Raw genomic sequence first — 11,785 nt, 5'->3', positions numbered from 1 at the left:
CCTATAGAAGGGAGGGTATGACTGTGGCCAAGAAGACCCGAAGCACCGTGCAGAGGGACAGACCAGGTAGCTTCCACACAGCATCGCGCAGCTTGATGAAATTATAATGCCGCCCGACTGATTCGGACCACCCACACACTGTGTACACACATACGCAATGTAGACATGTATTATGTACATGCACAGCGGCAACACACACGGTGTACCCTCACAGTATACACAGTATACCCACGAGGTGGACACACACCATGTACATACACAACGAGCGTAAACAATGTACCCGCACAGCATATAACAACCGCCATTCGCCACTAAGTGGCGGTCACGGCACCATGGCGCTTGTGCCAGGCTATGTGCACGGGGTAGACCCAGGTGCCATGGGTCGACTCACTCCGTTGACTGGCCGATGCACCACCTGTACCCCCGACTGTGCCAACACAGTGTACACACACAGTTTGTACATACACAGTGTACACACACACAGTGACGTCACCACTCATTAACTCGTCGGCGTGAGACGCCAGGGGGAGCTGTATCCCGCTAGTGACGTCATGTCACCAAGATATTCAACCCCCCCTCGCGACCAAGGTTTTTGACTGGCGGTTCATTAACATAGTGTATTCATGAATACCGTCGCTATTTCATTGCGACGGGTTCAGCAGCCAAGCCCAATGAGCCCACATGGGCCCGGCTTATTAACATAATTTATCAATTACACTGCCGCTCTTTGGGGGAGGGGATTGTGTGAACCCCGTAAGTGAGGTCATGTCACCTTCTGCTGCCGCGTGACGTCACGATATACGAGGAAGCTACTGCTCTGCGCGCGCTCACTGAGAACCGAGGTGAGAAGTTCACATCGTGGTTGTTGGTGTCGTGGTGGTTGTTGTTGTTTACCCAGGTAGAGCCTCGCTCCTCTCTCTCGTAGGGATATCAATTGAGTAGCAACGAGTATGGAATCGATGTCCAGGTTGAAACATTACAACGCGGGGCCTTGCCTCCTGCCCTTGCCTGATTGCATTTGCTTTAATTCTCTGATTAAGTTTAATTTGTCTTCATCTGGCTCACGACTTTGAAACTTTGTTTCTTTTAAATATTTCTACAGTTTTTATTTTACCAGGCCAAGCCCACTTGAGCTACACCGCTCTTTTTCAGAAGCGACCTGCCCAAAACAAAGTGGCTTATCAACGTGTGAAAATGTATATCGGTCAAATACTCTAAACGCGTGGCGATGTTGACTCTTAATGTGGAGGGAAAAACTGGAGGATCTGGGGTAAGATCCACGCGACCACGGGGAGAGAGACACGCAAACTGCAAATATACAGCAGGAGTCGGGATCGAACCCACCACCTCCTGTATTCCAGGAGAGGCAGTTAACATCTCCCAGCCACCATGGTGCTCACTCGAGTACATTACCACAATGAGTCTCAGCACTCTAATTCAGGAGCGTTCTGCCGAGTTGGTTTTGCTGATGCACCCTTTAGACCGATGAACAACTTTTTTTTTATATTACCAACCAAGACTCACTGAGCTATTAGATCTTTTTCAGAAGCCACCTGGCCATAGATGATAGCTCAACGAAATGACTTATCACGTGGAAGATTCATCTTCTTGCTTCTTTCGGTAAAGTCACGTAGAAGGGAAGTAATAAAATAATAAAAATAAAACAATTCTCACGACGTTTCGGCCACAACGCAAGTTTTATTATGTTTTATTTTTATTATTTTATTACTTCCCTTCTACGTGACTTTACCGAAAGAACCAAGAAGATGAATCCCTGCAGTCACGAAAGCTTTAAATCGAAACGTGGAAGATTATAGCAGCCCGATAATCTAAATGCATGTTTCTAAATATGGAGGGAAAAATCGAAGGACCCGGAGAAAAATACTCCGAGTGAGTGTACTAATTTGTGTGAGTGTACTCCGTGAGCGTACTCTATGTGTGTGAGTGCACTCTTCGTGTGTGAGTCTGTACTCCGTGAGGGTACTCTGCGCGTGAGCATACTCTGCGTGTGTGTGCCATCTGCGTGTGTGTGTGTCATCGCTCTTCCCTACCTTTTACCTTTTAGCAGGTAAGGTAAAAAGCAACGAGTCTACCTTGTCCCATACAAATTACCCGATTACAGGGAAATTACAGGGATACAACACATGAAAAAGGTTTATAACGATAAATGCTAGCTAGAGCGCTTTATACATATAGAATACTCTCGAATCGGGCGTTGAGGCTGTCGACGACACCGTCCTCCATAACCTCCTTGTCCCAGTCGTCTTGGTCGATGGCGATCTCATCAACAACCTGATCAAGTTTGTCATTGCCATCGTCCTCGGACGAACGATAGGCAATAAGATCCTGCGGCGCTCCGGCCCAGTAAGACGGAACCTTCAGGCAGCCGACGCCGACGTCCCGACCTCGCTGCCTGGGGCGAGCACGTTGTGCTTCTTGAGGTGGGCTTTCCACCCCGACGCGTTCGTGTGGGTGGAAAACCACTTGTGGCAGTGCACGCACTGCCGCTTCCCTTGCTGTACATGGGGATCACCCTCCATCCAATCATGTGTGTGCTCCCACGGGAACGCATGCCGCTGCCTCTTTCGATTGCTGTTCGCAGCAACCCCAAAAATGCCATTGCTGGCATCCTCGACCTCGTCCTCTAGTATCTCTGCCTCAAGAACGTGGACCGTCTCCGTCTGGTCCGACATCAATTATCGCAATTTAAAATGGAGGCCACGGACTGCGCCACAGAGCTTTTAGCGGTTAACAAGGTACTGTAGTTACCGGGTAATTATTCGCGCTACATTTACCGTACCGGGTAATTCTTTTGAGCTACCTTTACCCTACCCTTTACTTTACCCCTTGGCATGTCGAAACATTTTCCGTTTACCCCTTTTACCCGGTAAAAAAGGTAATTTACCTTACCTTGCCGAGGCCTAGTGTGGGGAGCGGGAGTGTCGCGCGTTGACGTCACCTTCAGAGTCGGCGCCTCCCCCTCTGTCAGGCGGGTGACGTCACCAAGAGCAGACCGGAGAGAGGAGTTGGGGACAGCAGCGAGAGGTGCGCTTGGGGCGAGTGTTTGAGAGTGAGTAACGCGTGTAGAGTGTGTACAGAGCAAGGGAGTGAGTGTGTTCATTGTAATTTGTTTGTGTGATATATTGTGTTGTGGTGGCGAGATGTTAACTACCTCACATGGTATGCAGAATGTCATGGGTTCAATTCCAACCCTGACGCATTTATAATTGGAGTTAAAAAAAAATTCTCTCCACGTAGTGGCATTGATTTTTCTCCACATTTAGAAACATGCATTTAGAGAATTTGGCTGCAATACAGTTCCATATCATAAGCCACTGAGGTGAGCTCTCATTTGAGTCCAGGTCTATTCTGAAAAAAGGCTATACAGCTCAGTGGGCCTCACCTGGTAAAATAATAATAGTTTGTATTCTGTGTTTTGAGGGTTTTCCAATTTAATTTCTTATTTAGCAGTTAAAGATTATGTTTCAGGAGGGTCCTGCATTGGACTGTTTGACTACCAGGAGAAAAACGGAAAACCCCAGTGGAACACCAATGCAGAAGAAGGGGAGAAATTACAAACCTCATACAGCAAGTAACCCCAGTCAAGAATCGAACCCAAGCACAATATTCATCACTGTTCCACACATGTTTAAAATGTGTCATGTACACATCTATTTTGTCCAAACTTCGAGGTGACTGGAGCCAGATTCAGGCCATTAGACCTCCTGCATTGCACAGAGATCCAGGCGTTATTAGTCCAACTCCCAACACAGGTTTGGCAGCATCTCCTCCCCTATGACCTTATGCAATTCTATGTGGTGAGCAACATTGCCTCATTTCTCGAAACTAAGACATCACAGACATCTGTCCCCTTGGGGCCGATGGCACATGCTTACTTTGAAATTCCTTTCATTGTTTTGGTAATTAGGTTCAAGATGGAAATGATGGACGAGGTTTATTGGCAAGCTGAGGTGTTTCACGTTGTCAAACAATCCATGTCAGAATGAGGAGGCTTACAGCAGCCAAGAGCCGTGCGGTACTGCAAAGATGAGGGGTGATTGTGGGTTGTTGAAGAGATGGAAGCTGCTTCAGCAGCTCGCAATCACAAATTACCACTTAATTTAATCAAAAACGTAACTTGCAGGCCCGAAACTATTAGCATCATTAAGAAACATTTGTAGATTTAGAGAGTAATTGTGAGGTATTCTAGTTGGGAAAACCCCTCAGCCCAGGCAGCATCATGGGGCAGGATGAGGCTGTGTAGTCTCAGATATCTGGATGGAGGAGCCATCCAGAGCCTGTGAGCAATTATAGCGCCGGGCATAAATGACTTTAAAAAAATAAACTCCTCTAGGAGGGTAGCAGTTTTCAAAGGCTGCAAAACAGAAGATTATTACCACTGGGTGGATCAAATAATGGGATCTCTGGGATTGGAAGAATACCTTTCAAGACCACTGCTTGTTAGATAAGTATTATGCATAACTAGCTTGTTTGCCCATCCTAAAACGGAAGCTGTAATATTAACGAATTTTTTTTAGCATAATTGTATCTTGTGTAAATTTAATGGCAGTGAATCTTGCACAAAAGTATGTCATCAAACACTTCACTGCATTTCAGTGTAGCACTATTAATGGCAGTGAATGTGGCACAAAACAAAGTCATAAAACACTTCACTGCAGTTCACTGTAGCACAATATTAATGGCAGTGATTCTTGCACAAAACTACGTCATAAAATACCGCACTTCATGTCACTGTAGCACTGTATATAACTGACCTTGAATTTGTACAAATTCACTGCTCTGATACTTTATTCTCGTCTGCTTTCGGTCGCTGGGGTTTAAATAAATTGGAATTCGATACAATATCTGGAAAATCACCGAGAAATGTCTATTCTACCATAATGTAGAAGTGTAAATTAGACTTACCGTTTGTCTCAAGTGGTGAAGAAATAAAAACACCAAATCCACTGTTGATGCGTATAATTATTTATTTGATTTACTTTCATATAAAGAAACATCAAACTTAAAGCGAATTTGCGAAAAAAAATGTTATTTCCGCTCGACTTTCTGCGTGAGTGCAAATATCCACCCGCTCATGAATATTAATGACTTCACGCACGTTACACACAAACAGACATTCTTGGCTCATTATAGTAGGAATTGGCTTGCCATACCTGCTGAGAAGAAGCTTGCAGAGCCACATTGTGGTTTCAGGCCAGAGCAGTCCTACACAAATGTCATACTCTCTGTCCGTGTGCGAGAGCACATATATACGAATTTTCAGTAGACACTAGATTCCTGTTTTCTAGACTTAATCAACGCATACAGGACCATCACAAGGCCGGGGCTTTGGGCTGTTTATGTTTTCAGGGGCCATTCCCCTGTACTCACTTTAATTAATGATTGTCATGATGGTTGGCAGGACTGGGTACTGCTTCATGACTGGAGTCTGGACAATTTCCTGTTCAACTTAGGGTGTGACAGGTATGCTCTCGAGCCCCTACATTACATTATTTGCTTATGTTGTCTGAGATGCGTTCAATGGCACTATGAGAAGAATTTGCATTAGGTGCAGTTACATTGAGAAGCTCATGGATGGCTGGTTGTAGTCAAAAGATTGTTGCCTACTGGTTCACCATGTTATGTATGCTCATGACCTGGTAATGGCCACTCACTGGAGTGTGCTATTAAGAGGTGGGGTCTTGCATATGTTCCACACAAAAAAGCATCCGTCTTGGTATTTCACGTCATCCAACACTCCACCTCAACTCTCCCTGAGTAATCCAGCAGTTCTGCAGCTATTGCAGGAGCTTCCATTCGAAGCTACTGTACTGATGACCAGATCTCACGTCGCTGCGAAAGACTCACTTCAAATTAGTCGAGCAACAAAAAAAATTCTGGCCTGGACTTTTGCAGCAGTATTAGACTAATTTCAGGGTGCTGATTCTAAATCTGATCTCAGATTTGCTCTATCACATCTCATTTTTATGCTATCGGCATACCCCATTTTCATTGATTTTACCCGAAATTAACTCTGTCACTTGTGATTGCAAGTTGTTGCGAGTCAGTGACTGCTTTAGTGTTAAAATATGGTGCTGTATTTTTAGGATAGTGTGTTTATAATATAATTTTATGTGGATATCCACATTTATTTAATATTTTTCTTCTGCAGGGCGTGATCTAACAATGACTACAACATCCGAAAGAAGGAAATGCAGTAATGACCCAGATATCTTCTGCTACATCTGTGGCAGCTTCACTTTGCAGGATCAAAGGCGCAACATCAATGCCTTTGTCAAGAAGGTTTATCTTACCTACTTTAAAGTACGACTTGGAGACCAAGACAAAAATTGGGCTCCTCACAAAGTGTGTAAAACCTGTGTTGAAACTTTGCGATCATGGTCTAAAGGAAATAATGTTAAGCTGAAGTTTGGTGTGCCAATGGTTTGGAGAGAACCTACAAACCATTTGGATAACTGCTACTTCTGCCTTGTCAATGTAAAAGGTTTCAATAAGAAAAACAAAACACTTACAATACCCAGATATCCCATCTGCCAGACTACCAGTTTAGCACTGTGAGGAAATACCTGTGCCTGTATTTATTGAGCTACCAGAGATTGATGTTGAATCCCTCAGTTTACCTGCTTCTACAGATGATGATGATGCTCAGATCGAATATACACCATCTGATGCAGATTGTGATAAAATGTCTCTGTTTAGTCAGCCTGAATTGAATGATCTTATAAGAGATTTGTATTTGCCAAAGCAGTCTGCTGAATTGTTGGCTTCCAGGCTACAAGAGAAAGGACTACTCAGACCTGGCACTAGTGTCTCCTTTTATTGACAGTAGTAAAAGGAGTTTGAAATGTGTGTTACTTCACAACGGAAATATATATGGTTCAATCCCAATAGGACACTGTAAAAATGAATGAAGAGTATGCCAACATCAAGATTGTTCTGGATAGATTGGAATACCATGTTCATGGATGGCTAATTTCTGTTGATTTGAAAATGGTTAATTTTCTGCTGGGTCAGCAAGGAGGTCACACCAAATACCCTTGTTTCCTGTGCTACTGGGACAGTAGGACTACATTAGATCACTGGGTTAAAAAGATCTGGCCACCAAGAATCAGTTTGACGCCTGGTGACAAGAATATTAAGAATGAGCCTCTGGTTGATAGGTATAAAATTGTATTTCCCCCACTGCACATAAAACTTGCGTTAATGAAGCAATTCGTCAAAGCTCTTGATCACACTGGAGACTGCTTCAGCTATATATGTTCAACCTTTTCAAGTCTTTTATAAGGGCACCCCGTGGTGCCCTTATAAAACTCAACGTTTAACCTACTCACGCCGACTTATGCCCGCCCTCACAGTCGGCCATATTTGCGGAATACACCACGCCGCCGTTGACCCTGGCCATTGACCGAGCAACCCAAAGTTCCTACCAGCTCCCTCCGTAGGAATGTGTTTACCCTGCCCTAACAATGAGGGTGGAGGAGCGATGTACACATCAGTTAGTGGAGCAACTGAAACCACCTCGTTCTGTCCAATGACCTGATGACTAGTGTTCCACAATTACATGCCCTCAATTTGCACCTAGCCTCGCACAAGCATTTTGACCATGTCACCACCAATTAGTGGAATGACTGTTCTGTTTATATTATCTGTTATTGATCCATTTGAAATGTATATGTAATTGTGTGTCTGTATAGGTAGCGGTGATTGCATTATGAAAATCCCAATTAGAGTTTTATTGCCAACAGAAAACATGACAACTAAACGTATTGTGGGCCTCCGCTGAGTTGATTGATCCTCAACTAATTGGTGAAGTGAGGAATCATTAGTAGTGATCAGATGGTGGCCTGGCACGGTTCTGCCCACACCACCACATTGTTCACAATGGCAGTGTGTGAGATTGTAACGTTTGGTTTAATTGTAAAGTATTTTGATTCTAACATGGTGGTTTAATCAAAACCATAGGGATTTTTGTCTCCCTGGAACTTTTTTTTATCAGCATGGAAACAGGATAAGAACATGGCACATATCGAGCTGAAGTTACATCTGTTCCTCGGAGCATTCAAGCAATTCTAAGCCTGGCTTCACACCTACTTTACTAGGCCTTCCAGGCATATTTATTGCAATTTGCCACTCCCACTGTGTGCCTGAACAGCCAGTGTGGTGAATTAGGGAAGCTTTTTCAATATATCATGAATATATGAATGTGTAGATGTGTAAGTTATGTGTGACTGTGTATATATGCATGCCTGTGTGCCATGATGCTGGCTTAGATGGTGTGGATATTTAAATTATCTATGCCGTTAACTCTCCCTCTGCCACTTTACTCTGCAGAATTGGTCTGATGGAAGAAAGACACTCAACACAGCTCAGTACAAAAAACCACCAGTGTGACCAGTGTCCTTACAGCACGGATCACACTGGAAACTTGAAGCAGCACCAGAGAACACACACAGGAGAGAAACCCTTCCAGTGCACTGTGTGTGAGAAGGCATTTGTACGGTCATCACTTCTTCAGACCCACCAGAGAACACACACAGGAGAGAAACCCTTCAAGTGCACTCTGTGTGGGAAGGCATTTGCACAGTCATCAATTCTTCAGACCCACCAGAGAACACACACAGGAGAGAAACCCTTCAAGTGCACTCTTTGCGGGAGCGCATTTTCACAGTCATCTGCTCTTGTAACACACCAGAGAACACACACAGGAGAGAAACCCTTCAAGTGCACTCTGTGCCGGAAGGCGTTTGCACAGTCATCAATTCTTCAGACCCACCAGAGAACACACACAGGAGAGAAACCCTTCAAGTGCACTCTGTGCGGGAATGCGTTTTCACAGTCATCTGCGCTTGTAATACACCAGAGAACACACACAGGAGAGAAACCCTTCAAGTGCAGTCTGTGCCAGAAGGCGTTTGGACAGTCATCAAATCTTAAAACACACCAGAGAACACACACGCAACAGAAAATCTACAAGAAGTGGAGTCTAAAATCGGCTTGTGAAAGTAAAAGTGCTGCAATGAGCCCATCCCTCATGAAACAAGAACCAGAAGAAAATCACCACTTTAGCACTTTGAAAGGTATCAAGGTGAACTATGAAGAAGCGAATGTGAAATGTGAAGAAGTGACAGTGAAGGTTAAATTTGAAGATGATTCAACTCCAAAATCGGGCCTTCACATCGATGGAGGCAGCATGAAGCAGGAACAGAATTCTGACTCTGAGGCAAAGCGAGGCAACTCCCAGCAGTTTGTGGATGTGGAGGTGTGGGTGGACTTCTTCGACAATACAAAGTCAAATGTAGACCAGGTAGGTATGCAAGCTTGAGACAATGAAGCTCCAATATATTCACATTTGTCACAGGCCTTTAATGAAAAATAATGTGAGGTTGAACACTCAATTCCTAGGTTCAACCTGCAGAGTATGAGCGGCCAGTATTTGGACCTGTGGGTTGGGTAGATCTCTAACCAGGAGCGACTCAGTATTTTGTATCATATCTCATCTTACACACTCGAAGGGCACCCCCAAGTGGCAGCTGCCACTGTGTGCCACAAGATGACCCTGCACTAGCCTGCATATGGACATATAGTTTGTTAGTAGGGGGTAATGATTGATATGCCAGTTGGATTTAGACCTTGAACCTCTGCAACAAATAGAGAATGTACTACCCCTTGGCTTCCCTCAATATGGGAATGCTGCAGATAGATATAGGACTCATCTAGTCAGAGATCAACTTGTAAATACGATGCAAGGAGATGCAGTACATTTCACTGTCGTAATGATATGTCAATGTGCCTATCAATAATTTAGAATAATAATTTTATGAATACTTGTCTGATTTAGAACGTAAATGCAACATTGTGTATTAATGTCAAACATAGAATATGTGATGTCAGGACATAGTATCTGTTTTGGTAGTAACCTGTGCAGATAATTCGTGTGAGAGCTGTTTCTTTGTGATTCAGTAAGAATTTGCCCCTGGTCAACTCATTGTCTTTAAAATAGGGAACATAGACGGATCATTCATCAGTTACAAGTCATACAGATTTCAAGTTACGTATAGGAGATACATTCTCCACAACAACACTAATTCTAATTTTGTATTACGTTTTTTATAGCTTTTGTCGAACTGATCTTGAAATGCACCTTGCTGATTAGCATTCGTTGAAGCAAGCCCGAATACTGTTGACACTACACCAAAACCGGTCCATAGATGGCTTGCACTGAATCAGTGCAGCAGACATGCCCTCCCAGAAGGCCGTGGTATTTATATTTTGTGTAAAACATTCCTTTGTTTCGTTAGAGACCGATGAATAAAAGATGTCTGCTGTTTTTCTTAGCAAGGAGATAATATTAAGAGCACATTTGAATGCACCACGGGTTTTTTGTTACAGATTTGTATTCTATCCTAGGTTTTATTGAATTATAATCTGTTTAAATAAAAGTTGTATTAATGTGTCCATTGATGTCCCACCTTGTTCACCACATGTTTACTTAAATATGTAGAAGCTCCCACGAGTGGGTTACGTCAGGCCCTCCCTCTAGCTTGTGACGTCACCAGAATCTAACGACTGTGCACGGTGTCTTGGAATGCATTTGCACAGAAATCACATCTTCACAACTGCCAGGGAACACACATTAAAAACCACGTAAAATACACTTGGAACGCCTTTTAAATTGTTTTGAAACTGAAACGCGTATAAGGAGGTGTACAAGGAGCAGTCTGAAATTGACGTGTGAAATTCGAAGTTCCATAAGCCCATCTTTTGTGATGCAAGGACCAGAAGAAGATGGCAGCTAAGAAACGTTACCATTTGTGAAGGTGACCTGTGAAGGCTCTCGGGTTTGACTTCCAGGTCGTTAATGGAGCCCGAGACAAATCCCAGCCATTTGTGGATGTGGAGGTTTAGGAGGACTTTTTTGACTGTAACGTAGGAGCAGCCAGTATGTGACCATAAGTGTTGGGTCGATCTGTAACCAAGAGCATGAGACACGGACACTCCAGAGCATGCATCTTAGGTTATTAATATTAGCATTTATATGGCACTTGCTTATTTGCCTAAGCAACTTAAAGTGGCTTGTATCATATCTCATGTCAAACAGTCGATGGCCACCCCCATGGTTTAACTGTCCTTGTGCTGCGCAAGTTGGCTAAGTAACGGTCTGTAAGTGGACATTCGTCAACCACGTAGGGATCGATGATTGGTGTGTAATCTCAGGTGGGTAGCTTTTGGATACTTTGTGGAAATTTGGTAAATGTTAACAATTACACCAGCACGAAATATTTTAATGACATCGGAGGAATTTTAACATCCACTTTGAAGCAGATGGTGCATATTCGTTTTAGGCTAATCTAGCCGCAGTCATAACCAGAGCTGCTTGTCGGATTGAACCTTGAACCTCTTCAAAGGGAGATAACTTTTACAATTCATGACCTGAAAAAACACTTCCTGAACAAATCCTCTTTCATCATGTTTTGTACCTTGCTCAACTACACCGCTTCCATAGCCACCATCATAATGCATTTATTCTCAAACTGACCCAAATGAACTAAAGATGGCCGCTTACTAATATTCCTAATGAACTCTCACTTCCTCCTGATAATCCAGCTAAGCTATGAAATCCATGTCCACATTTTTACATTATCATTTTGCAACGTGGCGACTCGCCATGCAGGACTGGCCTGCAACACCGCTGTTATTGTATTTGTTTATCGTATAGTGTGCCTTCGTCTGTCTGATTACTTCGCCTCAATCTGGAGCTTAATCT

The 11,785-nt window shown here is 43.6% G+C and overlaps 1 protein-coding gene across 1 annotated transcript in view; it reads left to right on the top strand.

The window, feature by feature from the left end:
* The window catches only part of LOC144953537 (uncharacterized), a 206,453-nt gene extending 195,903 nt beyond the window's left edge, over positions 1-10,550 (top strand). Inside the window, exon 8 of the mRNA XM_078884081.1 lies at positions 8,428-10,550. Coding sequence (XP_078740207.1) covers positions 8,428-9,343 — 916 coding nt within the window. The 3' untranslated portion in view covers positions 9,344-10,550. The remainder of the gene's footprint in view (positions 1-8,427) is intronic.
* The last annotated feature ends 1,235 nt before the right edge of the window (positions 10,551-11,785 follow it).

The sequence above is a fragment of the Lampetra fluviatilis genome, chromosome 78 (genome assembly GCF_964198595.1).
Source record: "Lampetra fluviatilis chromosome 78, kcLamFluv1.1, whole genome shotgun sequence".
NCBI lineage: Eukaryota > Metazoa > Chordata > Hyperoartia > Petromyzontiformes > Petromyzontidae > Lampetra > Lampetra fluviatilis.
This window is presented reverse-complemented; position numbering and strand designations above follow the sequence as displayed.